This window comes from Achroia grisella, unplaced genomic scaffold, assembly GCF_030625045.1.
Source record: "Achroia grisella isolate CSIRO2021 unplaced genomic scaffold, CSIRO_AGI_Agris_v1 utg402, whole genome shotgun sequence".
In the NCBI taxonomy this organism is placed as follows: domain Eukaryota; kingdom Metazoa; phylum Arthropoda; class Insecta; order Lepidoptera; family Pyralidae; genus Achroia; species Achroia grisella.
The window spans coordinates 4339704-4361421 of NW_026712841.1; the positions used below are offsets into that span (position 1 = coordinate 4339704).

The 21718-nt window shown below is 39.5% G+C and overlaps 1 protein-coding gene across 3 annotated transcripts in view; it reads left to right on the forward strand.

The window, feature by feature from the left end:
* The window catches only part of LOC131844487 (E3 ubiquitin-protein ligase TRIP12), a 59620-nt gene that overhangs the window by 36879 nt on the left and 1023 nt on the right, over window positions 1-21718 (forward strand). For all 3 annotated transcript variants that reach the window (XM_059193392.1, XM_059193394.1, XM_059193393.1), the window contains exons 8-37: window positions 133-206; window positions 589-685; window positions 1064-1285; window positions 2036-2226; window positions 2852-3040; window positions 3537-3685; window positions 4133-4268; window positions 4667-4831; window positions 5358-5532; window positions 7009-7257; window positions 7704-7882; window positions 8069-8362; window positions 8742-8874; window positions 9092-9173; window positions 9625-9830; window positions 10318-10492; window positions 10793-10985; window positions 11500-11687; window positions 12040-12223; window positions 12498-12595; window positions 12959-13096; window positions 15426-15550; window positions 16094-16246; window positions 17060-17271; window positions 17686-17777; window positions 18463-19162; window positions 19528-19716; window positions 20419-20587; window positions 20675-20791; window positions 21362-21541. In XM_059193392.1, the coding sequence (XP_059049375.1) occupies window positions 133-206; window positions 589-685; window positions 1064-1285; window positions 2036-2226; window positions 2852-3040; window positions 3537-3685; window positions 4133-4268; window positions 4667-4831; window positions 5358-5532; window positions 7009-7257; window positions 7704-7882; window positions 8069-8362; window positions 8742-8874; window positions 9092-9173; window positions 9625-9830; window positions 10318-10492; window positions 10793-10985; window positions 11500-11687; window positions 12040-12223; window positions 12498-12595; window positions 12959-13096; window positions 15426-15550; window positions 16094-16246; window positions 17060-17271; window positions 17686-17777; window positions 18463-19162; window positions 19528-19716; window positions 20419-20587; window positions 20675-20791; window positions 21362-21541 (5454 nt within the window). The remainder of the gene's footprint in view (window positions 1-132; window positions 207-588; window positions 686-1063; window positions 1286-2035; window positions 2227-2851; window positions 3041-3536; window positions 3686-4132; window positions 4269-4666; window positions 4832-5357; window positions 5533-7008; window positions 7258-7703; window positions 7883-8068; window positions 8363-8741; window positions 8875-9091; window positions 9174-9624; window positions 9831-10317; window positions 10493-10792; window positions 10986-11499; window positions 11688-12039; window positions 12224-12497; window positions 12596-12958; window positions 13097-15425; window positions 15551-16093; window positions 16247-17059; window positions 17272-17685; window positions 17778-18462; window positions 19163-19527; window positions 19717-20418; window positions 20588-20674; window positions 20792-21361; window positions 21542-21718) is intronic.

The window sequence follows — 21718 nt, forward strand, 5'->3', positions numbered from 1 at the left end:
GTAAATAATATACGATAGTTTTCCATACAAACTAATATATAAAAAAAATTTTTTGACTTTCAATAATCTCGCCTTTAACTTTTAAAAGGTCACATAATTATTTCTATTATAATAATTATTTTATTATTGCAGGCAAAAGCAGTCTGGGTTCGTGTGCCAGTACTGGTGGTGCGTCCAGCCGGTCTCACCCCCAGCCTCTAACCACGGTAACATTTAATATATTATAATTTTAAATCTATTTTTATTAATTGGTTTTTGATAGTACGTGATCAAAAATTTATTGGTAAGGTGGATGTTTATTCGTGTAGCTCTAAATTTATAAATTTTGTCAGTGAAAGTTGTCATATCTAATAAGGAGTCTTTTCTACATATATTCAAACCACCTTAAAGCGGTCTAGATCCTTGACCTCTTAAAGGGGTCGGCAAAGTATGACAAAGTATAACAAGAGGTAAGGGGTAAGGAAAGTTGCGAAAAATTCCTGAATTTGAAGGACTTTATGGATGGCCCCTAATAAGCAATAAAGAATATTATTTCGTGATTTATGTTATAGACAGTTCATTTTACATGTATGTATTGTTTTTATGTAGGGTGCTGTAGCATCCACTTCTTCCACACCGCCGGCTTCCGCTTCGGCCGCTTTAATGCCTGACAACGCGTCAACTGACGCCAAACCAAAGGGCAAAGGTAAGTACTTTACAGGACTTCATTTTTGTCTTAAGGTTTGAATCACAGCATCATACTACATTAGAACCACAATTCAAGATTTATAAATTATTAATAACTCCATAGTCACATGTCCGCAATTTTGCATTGATTATTAATAATTTAAACGGGGCTAAAGCACGTACGAATATAGAACGCGAGATAGCGCGAGCTGGCAGCGCCCACGGTGTTTCTCGTTCTCTTTGTCTACATTTACATTCTTTCATGCGTGATAACCTATCCGTGTGAAAGGGTACGTGTATCAAATGTGACGCTGTCGTTATTTATACGTATAAAGATGTCATGTTTTTTACTAATTAAATAATGTAAACATAGCTAACGAATAGTAATTGCGTTCAGCGGAGGAGTGCGCCGGCGGCGGGAGCGGCGTGGGCGTGGGCGGGGCGGCGGGCGCGGGCGGGGGCGGCGCGGGCGCGGCGGGCGAGGAGTCGTCGTCGGAGGAGGGCGAGGTGGGGCGGCTGCAGGCGCTGCTGGAGGCGCGCGGCCTGCCGCCCCACCTGCTGGGCGCGCTCGGCCCGCGCATGCAGCACCTCCTGCACAGGACCGTCACCGCCAACTCCGGTACGCACACACTCTACTCCTGGTCACCTCCGATATAACTCTCATGTGACTGGACTGTAATATAACATGTGTAATTCGTTGGCTTAGAAATGACTATTGGTGTTGATTCTATTTAAGGGTTAGGTAACTGTTTTCCAAACTTTTTAGTGCCACGCTTTGCTATTCGGCAGTTTGTATTCACACAAAATTCTTGAAAATGTAAATCTGAACAATATTTATTTAAAAGAGTAATAAATAAATTTCTTGTTCAATCTTAATGTGATGAGTTTGCATTCCGAATGTGAGGAAGCATAAAAATGTGACTATTAAATAATCTTTAAATTAAGTTATTTATTGGTTATTTAATAGTTTATAATTAAATAATTTATTTGCAGGAATATTATTTCTATGTATGCTCACAACTCCATTTGGTATTTCTATTTTTCCTTCTATTCATATAATATTGTATGTTAGTGTTGTAATTAGTTTGATATGAGTAAATACGACAGATTAATAAAATATCTATACTAACTGAAATACCTAAAATGTTATGAAAACTTTAGACTCTAATAAAACTATGTATAATAAATCTTATAGCGCTGGTCTAGCAGTTTAGAACGCCACCTTCCATTCGATAGCCGAGCTTTCGATTCCTCGCACAATGTAATTATTGAATATACCTGTTTACACTATTAATCCAGTAGAACTAAATACTATAATTAATTGTATAAACGAAAATAGCAGTATTATGAATAATATTTTTATCCATAGCTGCTTCTAAAGCTGCCCAGTTGTTAGCCGGGCTGCAAGCTACAGGTGATGAAGGCCAGCAGCTTCAAGCGGTAATAGAGATGTGCCAACTGCTCGTAATGGGAAATGAAGACACCCTCGCCGGCTTTCCGGTCAGGCAGGTGGTTCCGGCACTTGTGAACTTGCTTGCAGCTGAACACAACTTTGATATGGTAAGTGTAAATATAATTAAGAAAGAAATGATCGCGTCAAACTTATCGCGTATACTTATTTTACCGGGGTATTCTTTTTGATCTCTTCGTGGATACCTCAGTTTCACATATTATAGGCGCCAAGCAGCGGGCGTTGTAAACTGTGTTTGGGTTTTGTATTTGAGATAAGGCAGTGAATTTATGCATAAACAATTAAATATCTATGAAAGACAGAGATTATACCCATATATGCCTTCAAACGCTTTCTGTTTTACCTAATGATTAGCTGGTAAAGAATGCTATATGGCATTAAACTTGCCAGTTGTACTTTATAAATAGTGCATTAAAGAATAAATAATAAACAGCAATAAATATTTGACAGCTTTTTAATTGTTGCTGTAAATTTGCTACGTACTATATGAACACACATGCAAATAAAACACGTTATAAATTGCTAAACACAACATTATAATACTCTCCAGAATTGGCTAGTACAGCCTCGTCGAAACGTTGTGAGAGACAAATACCTTTATTTGCCATAAAATTATTCGTGATAAGACCCAGTTAATATTGTAGATAATGTATTATAATACTCTATTCTCAATAACTCAAGGTTGCTGTAAATCATGAGTGGGGTTGTTTGCAGATGAATCACGCGTGCCGTGCTCTGACGTACATGCTGGAGGCGCTGCCCCGCAGTAGCGGCGCGGTGGTGCTGGCGGTGCCGGCCTTCCTCGACAAGCTGCAGGCCATCACCTGCATGGACGTCGCCGAGCAGAGTCTAACAGCTCTTGACATGCTCTCGCGGCGACACTCCAAGGCTATACTGCAGGCGGTATGTATAGCGTTTGTGTTAATGTAGAATACCCCTTATGTCTTTATTACACTCGTAAGTTAAAATAGTACATGAATCATCAGTTGAGTCGTCGGTTTGTTTACCATTCCAATTAAATTAAAAAAAAAAACATGTAAACAAGAACTACTTAGTCTTCTAGGTGTGATTTTCAGTCCTTTGGTACCCACTGTCCTATGCATTTTGTTCCACGTAACTACAAGTTATCCTGACTATGTTTTGTGATTCATATTAGCTTTATAAAATGAATCACAATCAGATCAGATGATCAGATCATCAATCGCATCAGATGTGTTATAGCAGCCCGAGCATAAATACAATGAGATCGCTGCCACTTTATTTAAATATCGTTGAATGGAAGTTGCTATTCGAAATATATTAATAAATAATAATATATATCTTTTCTGTTATCATATAAGAAATAACCAGCTACTATGTGGTTATATCAGTAGTAATATGATGTTATCTTTGTTTATAGCGCGGTGTATCGGCCTGTTTGACTTACTTGGACTTCTTTTCGATCAACGCTCAACGCGCGGCGCTTTCTATCACTGCAAATTGCTGCCAAAACCTTACACCAGATGAGTTCCATCTTGTCCGAGACTCACTTCAGTTGCTTGCTAACAGGTAAAATATAGTGATAAGTAACTAAATCAAAACTACTTCTAATACGAAAACAAAATATTCCAAATAGTTTCTAAATAGAATGTTTTGAATGTAAAATAAATAAATAAGTGATATTATAGTTATCTTTTCAATTATAAAATATTTTCTTACATTTATTTATGTGTAGAAATAATTAAAAATAAATTCCGAAAGTATGTACGACAACATCACTTCAGAAGGGATTTTTAACTATTTTATAAGAAAAATCGTATAAAATAGTTCAAAATTAGAATTAAGAAATCTCCATATACATATAAAAAGTATATTGACTGAATTTACTGATTAGATATTCTACAAAGGAAAGATTTGTGACATTTTTGTCATTCATCATGTACAGTATTAAGACTGGTGGTCTTAGGTAAGTTCTGCAATGTTGAGTATGGATTTTAGTTATAATTTTATTTGCAGACTCACACAACAAGACAAAAAGTCGGTGGAGTGCGTATGCCTCGCGTTCTCTCGTCTAGTAGACAGCTTCCAGCATGATCCCGCACGACTGCAAGAAATCGCCACACCGGAACTCCTTACCAATTTACAACAACTTGTTAGTATTGAATATATATAAATATTTATATGCCATCTATATATAATTGTTTTAAGCAAATTAATTTAAATACATCACTGTCAGGAATCAATAATTCAGAATTGAGTAAATATTTAGACTTCACATGTAGATTATTAAATTTTCGAAAGCAATTTCTGTTTCGATTAAAATAATTTTCTTCTCGCTATAATGCTATATATAACTACAGCCATATATGAATATAATAGTGTTCTAATATTTTTAGTAATGAATTGTGGTAATCTTCACTTAAAATTGTTGTTAATAGAAAAATGTGTTATTCGATTCTGTTATTCGTGTTCAAATTCGCGGGCTCATCTCGTAATACATAAGTACAATACATGTAAATAGTTGAAATACAACAAAGTATTGTTGTATAGCTGGTGGTGCAGCCGCCTCTGATCTCCGGGGCGACATTCATCACAGTGCTGCGGCTCCTGTGGGTGATGTGCGCGGCGTGCCCGCAGCTGGCGCTCGCACTTCACCAGAGGTCTATTGCTGATACGCTGCTTTGTCTGCTCACCGGCTCCACGCTGCAACAGGAGGTATATCGTCCATCTATTGTATTCTAATATATGTAAAGTATATTCCGCAATCGTAGACTGAGCTAATTACGGTCGCATCCAGCAGGCATAAAAACCATGTAAATATGAATTTACATTTAATCTTCACATAGTATAAAACAAAGTCGCCGCCTGGAGCTGTGCCCTAAGACTGCTTAAGATTATGAAGTTTTCTTTGTACAAGAAGAAAAACAAACTAATATTAAAATATTTAAATAATTATTGATTTTTCGAAATTCAAAGGTTAAGAAAAATGCTCTATATTTAAGATTATCCAAAATAAGTATTACCTTTGTATTTAAATTGTGTAGATACACTGGTGTAGATACAACAAGGCGTTCATATTACCAATAACCTTAAATATTAATTAATAAATATGTGACAATCTAATATATAATAGTGCTGCCTTTCCCTATCATAGTGTAATTGCTAATTCATTCGGTCACTATCTTCTGTTTAAGAAACAACATATTAAAGTGCAATTGTAAATCAATGACTTCCTCCACAGCAAGTGGAACTGATACCACGATTGCCTCAAGAACTGTACGAGATCACATGCCTGATCGGTGAGCTGATGCCGCGTTTACCGACGGACGGCATCTTCGCTGTAGACGCTCATCTCGACCGGCCCTGGTCCGCCACAACGGACCGCGCTGCGCACTGGCAGTGGCGCGATGATAGAGGTATACATTATATGCTTTCCTGAATTTGTACTATTAATCATCCTAATTATTTATTTATTAAGTAGGACATATTACTTTTACACGATACATTCTTTCAAGCTCGATTATGAAGCGCTTACAATTACTGCGGAAAGCCATCACGTACGATCGTGAGGAATTGGCTATTTGACAGTTGTAGAAATAAAATATGAAAACTATTTTATGTTTTTTTTTATGTTAGCTTCTTAGTACACGGTAATCATACAATATGTTTATTGCATTAAAAAGCATTATTATTGTATTTTTTTAAAATAAATCTGATTCTTTTTTATCTGTGGTTGACATGGAGCGGCCATGATTGATCATCGTATGACATCATAATTCAATAAATAAAACGTTGTTAAGTAAGCACATGTCATTTGTTCTATAGTTTGCTAAGAAAAATCGCTCAAATATTTCAATTTGTGTTGTATAAAGTGTCACGAAAAGGAGTTAGGCTATATTAAAACGGATAATACATATCTGCCCAGAATAGAGTCGTTTATGATCGCAAATCTATTTGCCTGTAATCCTGTTAATTTTTGTTCTGCCGAGTTTATTATTTAATGTTTATTTTACCAATAGAACCAATTATAATGTATTGGATGTAATTTTCTATATTATTAGGTAGTTATAAAGAAAAAAAGTGTCATTATTTAGAAATTAGGTTTGTTTATTCTATAGTTTAAGAAGAAGAAGTTACATAGGTTAGGTTAATTTATTTTGGACAATCAAACATATTGATTTCTTCTAAATAATTACATCAAAGTACTTTCACAATTCCAATAAAAACTGTATACTTATCACACAAAACAGTTAGAGCGCCGTATTAGCCTTGTTTCGTTTATTGAAATATGACGTCATAGCTCAGAAATGTCACGTGACATAGTGTTTTAGTGCGAATTTCAAACCAAGAGAAATAAAATTCATGTTTTCTCTATCAAATAAAGCTTATTTTGAAAATTAGATAATTGTAAGGGTTTTAAATAAGTCTACAAAAATATAAAATATATATCAGAAAAATAGCCAATTGCAATGTATCTTTTTTTTGTTCACTTTATCGCATACATTTGCTCATATGAATATTGTCATTTTTAGCAAGCATAAACATAATTATATAATTATGTTTATGCTTCATAGTCAGATGTTCACTATTGTACATTGTAATTAATTATTATAAAAAAGACACTAAAGCATGTACGATTGAAATCCGCCGGAATGCATGAGCTGCCGGCACGAGCTGTCTTTCTCATTCTGTTTGTCTACATTTACATACTCATTCTTTCCTGCGTGAAATCGTATTGACGCGTTAAAAAAGCGTACATGTAAAGACAGCTGTATACACACTTATTCTTTCCTATATGTTAGCCGTACGTTTCGTTTGCATGATCATTTTTCCTGCGTAATGGCCTATCGGCGTGTGAAAGAGCGTAAGTCTAAAAGGCAGGTATTGTGCAGGCGCGTGGCGATCGTACTCGTGGGCGGAGAGCCGGGCGCTGGAGGCGGGCGTGGCGGCGGGCGAGGAGGAGGTGTGCCTGTCGACGCTGGGTCGCTCGTACACGGTGGACCTCACGGCCATGCAGCAGCTCAACGACCACACCGGCACCGCGCGGCCCGTGCAGCGCCTCGCGCCCGCCCCCGCCGCCGCCCCCGCCGCCGCCGCGCACGACCACGCCGCCGCACCGCCCGCGCCCGCGCCCGCACCCGGTACGCACTAGTAACATAAATGTTATCTATTATATATTCATGTAGCTCTATTACAGACTCTTATGTCATTTCAAACAATGAGTCTACTGTCAGTTAGACTTATCCTTCGACTTCACATAAGCGTCTGCGATAGAAATAATTAGTAGTTGTGGAGAAATTTTGATGTTAGAATATAATATATAATATCAGAAAATAAACAATGAGGCGTTCGATAAATAATTGTTTAATTTGCCTTATTTAGTAAATTGTATTAATAATAAAAATAGGCAACAAACAAATCTTAACTTTATTTATACCTTTAAGAAGACATTCTATATCGCCATGTCCGCTGCAACCTGTTGCTGGCGCCCGAGCCGGTTTGTTTGGGTTAAGATATCATACTGTCCGTGTGTTTAAAATCAATATTGTGTCATTGTGATAAGTAATAATATGGTTATGTAATACAGACCCACGCATCGCCATGGTCCGCTGCAATCCACTGCTGGCGCGCGCCTTGCTGGCCGTTCTCCACGAGGTGTACTGGAGCTCGGCCGGGCCGGCCGTGCGCTCGCAGGCGCTCAAGGCTATCTTACGCTGCGTCTACTACGCTGACGCACCGCTCCTGCGGCAAGTGCTCAAGATGCAGGTAAGCACTGCACTATACTATTACTAACAATCCCCTTCCCCCAGGTTAAGTAATTAAGTATTTATATAATTATATATGAATCGTTAGTCATTGAATTTCACTTTTTGGTGTTCAAAATATATATAGAATATAATTGAGTTGTTTTCCATTAGACATTATGAGTACAAGCATTGAATGTTGCGTTAGGTTATATCGTCCCACATCGCGGGCATGATGGCGTCGAGCGACTTGCGCATCGTAGTGGGCTCGCTGCAGCTGGCAGAGATCCTGATGCAGCGGCTGCCCGAGGAGATGAGCGCGCAGTTCCGGCGCGAAGGCGTGCTGCACCAGGTGGCGCTGCTGGCCGAGCGCGCGCCTGCTACGCCCGCCGCCGCCGCCGCCGCCGCCACCGCTTCCGCTTCCGCGGCCGCTTCCGCCGCCGCCGCGACCACAGCCGCAGTCCCTGCGCCCGCGCCCGCCCCGCGACATGCTAAACTCAAGGTATAATAATAATAACTAGTCGCCCGATGCTCGAGATACGACCATAATTAATTTAAATTTATTGTATTTAATGAATTTATTATAATTGACATTCAGTAAGACAAGAAAGGTAATATTAATCTCTGTCTCAATTTGACCAGTCTTTAACAATAAACAAGTAGTCAGAGTCAAGTAACAAGAGTGTCTGCAGTAAAATAATATGTTTAATCTAGCTATTCCTAGACTCGATGATACTCAATTAACTCAATCATATACAGTACTAGGTGTAAAGAGTGTAGAACAACTTACGAAGAAATCTGATAGATTTAAAATTAAATTTCTCTTATGAATACATCCCCACATTTACGTATATTTGCATATGTATACACTGTTTTCTCAGTCACCAAGCGCCACCAGCGTACGTTCCAGTGGCGGCTCTTCTCCGCCGGCATCCACTTCAGCTACGTCTCTAGATCACGCCAATTTATCTCTGGCTTTCTCTGCTTCTGGTTCATTCGTCGCTAGCTCACTACGTAAGTAATTTGACTAATTCATGCACTAGTATTATAAAGAGATATTGATATTATTAAATGAGTCTATGAATTGTATGTAATATCTGACAAGGATGTTAAAAAAAAATTCACCATTTCAAAGCTACTTATTTCAAGTGTACATAGAACTATGTAGATTGAGCAAATCAGAGGGTTGAGTAATTTGCATTGTATTTTATGCATCTCTATTTGTTCACAGCTACAGGTAGTGACTGCAGTGGCTCTGAACCTGGCCAACCTTCATCATCTACTCACCCACAAAACACTAGTGCTGCACATAGGTATGTTTGTTACGTCTACATTGGAACTGTTAAAAGAAAGTGCTACTTTTGTGAATTTGTATGAGGAGGATAATCTCCAAAACCTTCAAAACCTCCAAAAACTTCTAAACAAAAATGTATGTGAACAATGTACGATAAATTTTGTGCATGTGAACAATAATATTATAGGACTTTATTGAGAGTTATATACAGTGCACAGTTTTTTTACATTGTAAAATATTTATGTAGGTATACAAAGTAATTATACATCGACATCTGTACATTAATCTAGGATTATTTCACAAATGCCTTCCCCAATATTTTTCATGTCTCTATGGGTCAAGGGTAGAGCCCTAGACCGTTGTCCTCGTACCGCCTCCTACGGCTTTTACATCAATCTACATTGGTTAGGTTTATCAATTTATGTTCAGATATAAAGAGACGCAGTTTAGTGAATAACATTTACGAACAGGTCAAGCAGTCCACTGCAGCTGACAGAGATGTTAAAGCGCAAGCGTGCCGTGAAGCGGTCGGGCGGCGCGGGCAGCAGACACGCGCGGCGCCGTGACGACGCGCCCGCGCACGCCGCGCACGCCGCGCACGCCGCGCCGCCGCACGCGCACCTCGCGCACGCCGCGCCGCACGCGCCGCACGCGCACGCGCAGCCAGCCTCGCACGGTACCGGTCTCCCTGTCCCACCGTCGCTACTATAACACACTCCGCCCATGGCCCGAGCTCATCGCTCTAGCGCCTGATGCCGTCGGGCACGGTGCGACTCTGTATGTGTATCTCGCGCACGCTGCGCCGCACTCACACTTGCAGTGCTCATTCCGCGGTATGTCTCTCGCTCGTCGCTGTCAGCGGGTATGGTACGATGCTACACGCGCATCTCTCCTCGCAGAGTACGTGTCTCCCCCTTCGCTCCTTTGCTTGCAGCACACGCTGCCGGTGGCTCAGAGCAAACGTGCACGCTGTGTTGTATGTGTACATCGCACGCGCAACCCACGGCGCTATAGCGACGCCCCGGCACACGTATCAATTCAGTTTAAAGAAAATAAATGATGATCGAGTGATGGTGTCGTTCTCAATAATATAAGCATTCAAAATTAAGGATCCTTAATATGTATGTGTTTAATCATTTATAATATTCTGTTAATATTTGTAGCATCCGGTGTCACGTCGGCGGGAAGATCGACGTCACGGGTCGGCGGTGCATCGAAAACGTCGTCGTTTTTGTCGTCGCTAAACCCGTCGCGGTGGGGACGCACGCCGCACGCGCACAAAGACACCGGCCTGCTCGCGTCGCCGCATACGTCCGCCAATCTCACAGTACAGAACAAGTTAGTCATTACAAAGATACTGTTTTATATTGATAAAAATAAAATAAATGTAAAACTTACTGTATAGATAACAATGTTCTAAATGAAAATTAGTCGAGTTTGCATTTTTTGAGCGATAACTTCTTTGTTTAACAACGTTAGTATTCTTATTACTTTTCTTATGATTGCATTCGCGCAAATCGTATGTATTTTTGAGTCTTAGCCGAAAAAATTAAAACATTGACTTTGCCATTCTTATTTCCTATTTTGATTAATTGCTCGAATCATGTTTTAACTCTATACATTGCTACCGGTGTACAGAGAGAAGGTCCGCGAATGGATTCAGTGGACGGCGTCGCGGCTACAGCGCAAGTGGGGAGCTTTGAGTTCCGAGGGTGGTGTACTGCAGCAGTTGGCTGCGCTGGCCGCCGCGCTGCCGCATGCTCAGCTGCAGCGTGCCGCACTAGAACAGCTCCGTGACACGTTGCTGCAACATGACATCTCGCCCTTCGAGGTCCCTAATCTTCAACATTTCTAGTTTATTATGGTAGACTACCAGTACAAAGTCGACTGGTCGACCTGGGTACTTATCTCTCATCTATTTGAGCCGCCAAGCAGCTTACTATGTAAGCTCTGCTTTTACTGGTTTATCGCGGTATACTCAGATACTAACTCGTCTGAATGGCTACTTATATCTTACCTATTTCAGCCTTGATGGCTTGCTTTGATTGACAGGTGAAGTATGGCAGTAACGTTACTAGGTATGGAGACATGAAATCATAGACCTCCGAAATGACAACGCATAAAAGGTACAATAGACAGACATCACATGATTACAACGTGAGGTTGTTCATGTTTATAAAGATAGTTGCCACTTAACATCAAGTGGACAGTAAATTTATTAGGTATTCCAGTTGCTTAAATAAAATTGCAATGTAAGGGTAACATATCGTAATTATTTTATACTTCATAGTAAATGAATAAGAACATTAAAAAAAGCGTATTACTATAATTATTTTTATGTACAGGTAAATCATTCCGGGGTACTGGGCGCCCTGCTGCAGTTCCTGACGGGCGGCGAATCGGATCCAGAAACTACCAGCCAAGATCAAGATGGAGAGACTGAAAGTCAAGATTCCGCAGAACTAGTTGCTGCCTGCGAGCAGCGCCTTAGACTCTTCCTACACGTCTTCGCCGATATGCCACTTGCTGCAGAGTAAGTTTGCCGGTTGTTAATACCTAGAAAAATTGACTGTGGTTAATAATTTCTTTGATTAATAATATTTTTATGTAACTCCACTATATCTGTAGAGACCTAAGAGAGGACTGTAACTTTGTATAATTTAAATCTATAATACACAGAACGAAATAAACACAATCGATAGACGCGTGAGTTGTTCTCGGTGGTGAGACATGAAGTGCCGTCGACCGCATAAAAAAAAATGCGGTGCTATTCGCATCTCCTCAGTTCGACTCTAGTGACGCGTACCGACGATATCCAAACAGTGCCAATATTTCGTAAATAAATGATTTCATTCCATTTAATTTCACTCGCGTATGGTCTACAGCGCGGAGTGGAGCGAGGAAGGCATGGTGGTTGTGGGCGCGATTAGTGGCAGTCCGCTGTCGGCGCTGGTGGCCAAGGTGAACGCGTGCGTCTCGCACCTCGAACAGTTCCCCGTTCGAGTGCACGACCTGCCCGCACGCCCGGCCACCTCCGCACTTAAGTTCTTCAACACGCACCAGCTCATGGTCAGTATATGTTTCACATAGTTACACGGAGACGACTTTAATCCTATCTAACTTAGAAAAGTTTTGCCATTACACGCAATATTGGTCATAACATTCGCATTACATGTTATTATACTTTAAATAAAGTCAAGACGGTTCTTAACTTTCTTTGTCCATATTTATTAATGTTGACATTAAACTTGGCTCGAACTGTTGATGCAAATTAAATTTTCTTTTTTATTAAATTAATAATGTTCTATTTTATTCTATTTTTGTTTTATTTTTCTAATTGCAGTGTGATCTCAAACGTCATCCAACTTGTAGCAACTTGAAGCAATGGAAAGGTGGTGTAGTACGGATAGACCCTCTAGCATTAGTGCAAGCCATTGAGAGGTAATATATATTACTAATTATATTAATACATAAAATGTTAAATACTTTTTGTTTCAAAACCTAAGCTACTTTGAGCAATATTTTATACGAAGTGAATACATATATGTATTTTACAGCTCATAATCCTGGTCGAAAAGTAATCTTACAAACATTTAAAAACCAATTTCTTTAAATTGACAACTATAAAAATATTTTGCAACTGGCTATGTTATCGCAGCGCTACTTGCGTGGATTCGATTATGTTTTGATAATAAAGAAAAACATCTAGTAAAAATAGGTGTCGTGACGCCGGTCTGTCATTTATGAGGAAAATAACCTAGTGAAAAGTGGTATTTGTGACATGAGCGTGTATGTGTGTGGCAGATACTTGTCGCAGCGTGGGTACGCGACGGCCCGGGCGCGCGACTCTGCGGGCGCGGGCGCGCACTCCGACGACGACGGAGCCTCCGAAGACGACGTCGAGGACTCGCTCGCCACGCCGCCGCATCACCACCCCGCAGAGTCAGTACCTAAGTACATAAATACATCACTATGTTACTTTTTTTTGGGCGGTTGATAATGAATGTTTCGTCCGGTTAAGCTGAAGAGGCCAGCTGCGGTCGACAGCATTAGGATAGTCCGAAAAAAAGGATGATATTGAAATCGGGCACCCGCCTGTGCTAACGGTTTACGCTGGGGGGCATCAGTGGAGGATGATAAGATGAATATGAGGTCAGGTCAGTTAGCCCATCGTGACAAATTTACAAAAAAAATGTCACTATGGTTTCTAGGAAGAACCGAGTGGAGGTCGACCTAACATGGTACATTGCTAGTATGACTAAGAAGTAGAAACACTATAATTAGTGAATACCGATTGGGTCACTTATGTCGCTGTTAAACTTTGTTTGCATATGCTGTATGACTGTGTCAAGTAGAAAAATTATATAAGTACTGTTATAATCAAAGTGATTTTGATTTTCTCACATAGGTTACTTTCTTTTAAGTTAAAAATATACTTAAAATTAAAATAATAATTTAGTAAATTTATTACATAATTAATACAAACAATTACAAAAAACAATCATTGTAATCCAAATTAAATAAATTTCATGGTATTTATTTACTAAATATACCACTGAATGTAAAATATATGTTATTTTTATGCATCAAGTATTACAAGCATACAGCCTTGGCCAAAAGTATTAGGCACCCTACATTTTACTAAAAATAATAATTAAAAACAGCTTATATTTTTTGAATTGATTTATTACCATTAAATTACACAAAAAAGAATAAAAAAAACTTAAAATCTAGTCGGTCCTGCTTTGGATTTAATTACTGCACTAATTCTAGTTAACATGCTACGTACAAGCATAGTGCAACCCTCCCTTATAATGGCATGCCATTCTTGTACTAACGCATTTTTAATGCCGTTTTCGATGTGGTACTATGCTCTTCAGTCTTGTCCTTCAAAATGCTCCAAAGATGCTCAATTGGGTTCAAATCTGGGGACTGCGCTGGCCAATGCAACAAGACAATATTGTTTTCAGTAAACCAATATATCAAAGTCGCTGACTTATGACAAGGCGCATTGTTTTGCTAGAATATGACTCCGTCTAAGTTGGTATCGCCGAAAATACTCGTTAGCGAAGGTGTAAGCGCAGTTTCAAGCACTTTTATGTACTTTTCGCTGTTCTTATAACCTTCACAAACGAACATTTCGTCAACCCCTTGAGCATCCATGCAGCCCCAGATCATTATGCTGCCTCCTCTGTGCTGTACTATCGGTACAACGTAATCTGAATAGTATTCTTCGCCCACACGTCGCCTAACGAAGGTCACACCTGGTGTTGCAAATATCGGTTGAAAAAAGAAAATAAAAAGTTTTTTTAAACTACCCTAACTTTTATTATTTCAGTAAAATAAATAGCTGACAATGATTATTAATAACAAAAACAGTAAAATTTACTTACTTCAAAGTTAGATTCGTCAGACCACACCACATTGGCCCAATCTTCCTCACTAAAATGTCAATGCCGTAGAGCCAATTCAAGCCGTTTTCTTTTGTTAGCTTCTGAAAGCCAGAGCTTCTTCCTGGCTTTGTATCCTTTTAAGCCCGTTTCTTGAAGTCGTCTTCTGGTGGTCCGAGCACTTACTGGCTTTCCAGCCTCTTCGGACAAAGCAGCTGCAAGGTTTGATGACGTTTTCTTCCGATCTTTCATAGATTCGCGTATTAATTTTCCATCGACGCGCTTCGAACTGCCAGCCTGAGCAAACCGTTTGATGGCAAATTGCACGGCGCAACGCGAACATTTTACTAACTTAGTAATTTCTTTTTGCGACTCCCCTGTTCATGGAGAAGTTATATTTTTACTCGATTTTCCAAACTAATTTCACTTATTTTCGATATTTTTAAGTAAATTAGGCGTCAATTTAATCACTGAGTTAGAAATAAAAACTTGTTAACTCGTTAGAGTCTTGAATACAAGTGACCAAACATTGACTAATAATAACGCAAAAAACCGAATCCTTTCTTTTCAGTCACCAGGTGTTTTATGACCATAAAAAATAGATGTTTGCTTTTCTAGGAAGGTATTTATGATCCCGGTATGCCATCTAAGATAAGCATTTCTTCATTGTTCAATTGGTAAACATGAATTGTGCATTTTACTGGGGTGCCTAATACTTTTGGCCAAGGCTGTATAGTTATAATTAACAATGCGCATTTTTTATTTACTTTAGAGCTGTCAACTATGTATGTATTTCTAAATAAACCTCATAATAATGTTTATAGAAACATAAATATCACTATATGAAACAAGGTTAACATATCTATCTTTTATTGTTGCAGTTCTGAACACAAATTAGAATTCCTAATTGGTGATACGGTATTACCATATAATATGACTGTGTACCAAGCTGTAAGACAGTTTGGCGAACAAACAGACGCCGATACCGACACAGAGACGCCATTGGGTATGTATATTTTGGATCATCCTTCGTCAGTAGTATCCGAAATTTTGTATATATATTCTCATATTCAAAATTTCAATGTTCTTCTCTACAGCAATTTCATTATATATGAAAAAGTGATATAATGTATTCTAGACAAATCTAATAAATATATATATATATATATATAAACTCACTTATTTCTCAACTTATTCATACCACAGCTTCAAATACATACCACATCAGTATTTTATATATATATAAGTAGTAGAAGGCAAACATGGTTTTGCCATATAAAATAAAATCGCTATTAAAAAATAGAGGTTGGTGGTAGAAGGGTGAAAATTTAGAGTTGTATGTATTTTTTAATGTCACATTAAAAACAAAATTCAGGGGTGGAAGACACAGGGGTATGCAAAAAAGATAGTAGCCGATTCTTAGATCGACTGAATATTCATATAAAATGTAATAAAACCCGTCAAGCCGTTTCGCAGAAGTATTGTAAACTAACAAGAGATGTTTTTATATATAGGATTTAGATAATTAAAATGTTGTGTTTGGTTGCAGCGAATGCTGGAATTTGGGTGCAAACTCACACAATCTATTACCGCGCTGTCGAGACACCCGAACAGCCCCGGACGGACGCGGCCGCTTCCAAGAAAGGCAAAGGGCAACCCACCAAGCTTACGTCCAGACGCAAACCGGATCTATTGTGGAATGGTAATTACAAGCTTTGTAAATCGCCCATTGTAGGTAATTTCTGCGGGTTATATATGTTATGGGATTATATTACATCTTTTTATAGGTTTAAGTTATTTAACTTCACTTACTTTGTTCTTTGTTTTATTTTATAATTTTCCACTGGGCATCCTTCAATACTTATTATTAAACAATTTTTAATTCTTATTCTTAAAAAAGTATACATGGTCCCTCTTACATGTCTTAGTGTATGGCAGTTTTAATATTTATTATTATAGTACTGTCGGTTGCGCTTGGCCTTTACGCCTTCACTAAATAACAAGGCAAGCTAGTATATAGTAGGAGTTAATCTATCACTTTATGTTTTCATACATTATGTCCTGAGTACGGGACGTAAATATATCAGCTTATACAAATAATATTATTGAAATGAAGCTGCAGAAGTCAGTATAGAACACACAATTATGGTATATCCGCGGTTCTGAAAGACTAAAATCTGGGGTGACAATAATATACATATTTTTGAACAATTCACACTGCGTCATCTAGTCCTAAGTTAAGCAGATCTTGTGCAATAGGTACTAGACAACTGATATATTTTTTGTAAATATATACCTATAATAGAAAATACTCAGACCGAAATGAACCACCATAGTCTCGAATACAAATGTTCGTACCTCGGTGATCTAGCGGTTTAGATACACACCGCTTCAGTCGGTCTTCGACGGTCGCAGGTTCGATTCCTCGCACGGCACGTGTCCGACTAGATCCTCGATGTCGATACTTGTGGACATAGAATAGATGAGTGATGGTCCTGGATGCGTATGCGTACAGAGGGGAGCCCGCCGACGCGCGCGCCGCCGCTGGTGGGCATGGTGCGCGCGGCGGCGGCGGCGGGCGGCGAGCTGCGGGACGCGGCGCTGCCGGCGCTGGGCGTGCTGCGCGCGCTGCACGCGCTCGCGCGCCACTGGCCCGACCTCTACCGCGCCGCCTGCCTGCCCGACCACCGCCCGCTCGTGCCCAACGCGGACTTCATCAACTCCAAGGTGACCGACACGCACTCGCACTCCCGTTTTAGTGTTGGATATCCCAATTTTGTAAGATCACGCTACGACTGGTAGTCCGAAACTGCAATGAAAAATGTTCCTAAAACGTGGACTAAAACGTTTACGTGTGATAAAGTCGAAACTGCGAGGCTCAGGTAGTACTGCATACTTTTATCTTCAAGTCGAGACAACAATATATGTGTTTCAGCTTCAAAATTGATTGTTTTTCATTTGTTAAAAATCGGCAACAGAGTAACACCTTGTGTGTATGGAAGTTAATTCTATTTTAATTTCATTTTAAAGTAAAAAGTAAGTCAATACAAAACTATCAAAAGATGTCATCAATTCATATTATTTTTATATCTATTCGTACTCATAATCTAAAATCGTATTAACATCCATTCATGTTTTCAGCTCGCAGCCAAAGCCAATAGACAACTACAAGACCCACTTGTGATCATGACCGGAAATCTCCCCCCGTGGCTGAAGAAAATCGCATATGCTTGGTGAGAACTAATAATTTAATACTTTAGAAATAAATTATTATTATTAATAGTTAAATTAAATTAGACGACCTCCGTGGTATATCGGTTTAGCACACCGCTCCGATGATCGCGGGTTCGATTCTTCGCACGGCACTAACATTTGTATTTATGACTATGATTGTTTGTATTGGTTTGGGTGTTTTCTATGTATAATATGTTTGTATTTACAAAAAAATATATTTATTTGTATCAGTTGTCTAGTGCCCATAATACATAGCTTTAGCTAGTTTAACTTGGCTCTAAATGATGCTGTATGATTTGTCCTGAGATTTATTTATTATTATTAGTTTATTATTATTAGTTATAAATGAACCGAGATACCGGTTCTAAATAATTATTTATTACGCCTAATAGATAATTAAGATTAATAAAATATAAAGAGTTTAATAGAAAACAGTGCCAATAAAATTAAAATCTCCTTTAATATTTATTTCTATTTTTTTTAAGTAGTTGCATACAATATTTCATCATATTATAAAAAAATATTGTTAGATTACCTTTAGTTTTATCTTTGGCATAAATTATGACGACAGAGTGATGAGATGATGTGAGATTTGGTGTAAAATTTTCATTTGAATGGATTCCATACAGTCCATCGAAGGCCATCGAACCGTAGAGTAATAGTTGTGTGCATGCGTGTGTGCAGTCCGTTCGTGTTCCCGTTCGAATGCCGGCACCTGCTGTTCTACGTGGTGTCGTTCGACCGGGACCGCGCGCTGCAGCGGCTGCTGGAGGCGGGCGGCGAGCGGGGCGCGGGCGGCGCGGGCGCGGGGGGCGCGGACGCGGAGCGCGTGGCGCCGCGCCTCGACCGCCGCAAGCGCACCGTACAGCGCCACAACGTGCTGCGCCAGGCCGAGCACGTCATGCACGAGTTCGCGCACTCCAAGGCGCTGCTCGAGATCCAGTACGAGAACGAGGTCGGCACCGGCCTCGGGCCCACGCTCGAGTTCTACGCGCTCGTCTCGCAGGAGCTGCAGCGCGCCGACCTCGACCTCTGGCACGGCAGCGAGAACTTCAAGCAGAAGCCCACCTCGTTCGCCGGGGAGATAGTCAAGAGCCAGCCGCCGGTGGTCACGGACCGGTCGGCGGACGCGGCCGCGCGGCTCGCCTCGTCGGTGCGCGACGCGCTCAACCTGGACGAGGAGCGCACGCCCGAGCCGTCCGACTTCGAGAAGGAGACGTCGATCCCGTCGCCCGCGCCGGACGCCACCTACGTCACGTGGCCGTGCGGCCTGTTCCCGCAGGCGGTCGGCCGGAATGCGCGCGCGTCGCATCTCTCACGGGTCAAGGCTAAGTTCCGGTTTCTCGGGAAATTTATGGCCAAAGCTGTTATGGATTCCAGAATGGTTAGTGTTTAAGATATGTCATTTTAATAGGTATAATTGTACTTAAATTAAAATTGTATATATGTGTATATCATTTCTATGTATTACATACATATATGGCATATAGTCATACTTGCCATATATGTAAAAAAGTTATTTTACATTGGTAAATATAAATATTTATCATCTCGAGAAATAGATTCAAATATTTGGATTAATAAGAGTAGTATAGTAATAGAGCATTAACATTATTTTTATATATAATAATATTATAATTTAAGAAGAAAAGATTAATGCAAATACTGAAAAATATGGTTGCTACTTAGTTTATATTATGGCAAAATATAACTGGTAGGTTTATTCACACGGGTGGTGTTGTATTGCAGGTGGACATACCGCTGTCGGTGGCGATGTACCGGTGGGCGGTGAGCGAGCAGCACTGGCTGTCCCTGAGCGACGTGCGCAGCGTGGCGCCGGAGCTGTGGCGCTCGCTGTGTCGGCTGCAGCGCGTCGCCGAGCGAGCCAGGCACATCGCCGCCGACCCGCGCTACACGCCTGACCAGAAGAACCATATGGTACGTCCATTTACATTGCCGTATTATATTAAGTCAGCGAGACGTTTACTAAATAAGCCCTTTGAATTATAAAATAATAATAAATGGAATAATATATTTATCCCATATCTATATTTATACAAACTCGTTAATTATTACTGTAATCTTGTTATTTTCTTTCTTTAATTAAAACTATTTTAATTGTTAATTTAAGACTTGTTTTTTGTGAAAGCCTGTCGGTGGCTTAGCATGTCTTATAAATTATGTTAAATAAATAGTAAATTCTAATAACGACATACTGAATTTTTAGTAAGTGAAGGAAGGTCCTCTGACTCAAACCTGTCCAGCTAAACCAATTTGATAGCTGATTGTATTTATTTTTTGGTGGATGAATAGAGAAGGGGATCATCATGACGTGTCGTTCGCGATGGACCTCATCGCTAGTTCTAACAATACCTTTCTCTCCCACAGAAACCCAGTAGAATATACACAGTTTAGCTCAATATTGAGTTGATTGCTCATAGGATCTTTGGTATTATTAGATATTAGCACCCTTTGATCATTGGAATTATTAGATTTCTTTTAGTTCTGGGGTCAATAAGTTATTGTTCTGTTCACACATTTGAAAGTTTAACGTTTTATTTTAGCTCCAAAACCTTTACGAGACTATAAAGTGTAAAAGTTGTTTTCGTAAATGTCATTACAATGTTTGTTTTATTTTAGATAAGTGCATTGGAATTGGACGGATGTCCGATCGAGGAGCTCGGCTTGGACTTCATCCTGCCGGGCGACGGTTGTACGGAACTGAGGCGCGGCGGCCGCGACATACCCGTCACCGCACACAATCTACAAAATTATATCTCTCTCGTTACACATTGGCTTCTTTACGAAGGTAAATAGATACACATAAAATGTAATAAATGTAGTGTTGGATACTGTCTTTTGTATACTGTAGCAATCGTTTTTATGTTTCAAACAGGTGTCAGTAAGCAAATGGCTGCTTTCAAGGAAGGATTTGAATCAGTATTTCCTTTAGCCAATCTCAAAATATTCTATCCTGAAGAATTAGAGCAGGTCTTCTGTGGAAGTCCATCTGGTAAGTTGACTATTTTTATATATATTTATGACTAGCTGTCCGCGGCCTCGTACCCTTGGTATTCGGAATAATTATAACTTTTTTTTTCATACACTGATTGGGATAAAAAACATGAAATTTTAAGTGAAGCTTATTAAAATTCATTAACTAAAACAAACATTAACGAACATACACTGGCAAATAGATAAACAGAGAAGTAGGCAACTATGGTAACTATCATTTTTTTGGATTCTGTCAGATTAATTAGGAGACTCTTAATAATATTCTTTCTCATATATCTTCCATTTATGTTCTATCTATTGATGGTGACCAGTTACAATTTCATTGTATGTACTATTATCTAACTAAAGAAAATAACATAAAAAATGTACCAATTGAGTAGTCAGTACTTCTCAACTTATTAGCTAGCAGAACTGGACGGTAGGGATAGTGATAAAAGGTATGACGTCTACAAGAGGTCATATGTGAATAAATAAGTTGTGTTTAGATATGGCCTATCTTTAATGTAATAAAGTTAATGTAGTCTGTGGTATCACCTTCATACAATATTGATTATTGTATTATTTACAGGTGGTCGAGATCAGCGATGGGAGCCACGTATGCTGGCGGAATGCATCCGACCCGACCACGGGTACAACGCAGAGTCGCGGGCCATTCGTATGCTCATCGACATACTAGCTTCTTACACTCGCGAGGAACAGCGACTCTTCCTTCAGTTCGTCACGGGCAGTCCACGGCTGCCCACTGGAGGTATATATACTGATAAATTAGTTGTAAAATATTGTCATTTGAAACCACCAAGTAGGCCAATTTGTAACAATAATACACAAGAGACACTTTATTTAATTCGCTAAAGTTGGAATAAAAATCGGGTCTTTTTTTCCATATAAAAGATCAATTAATGATATAGTGAATTTTTGTATAATA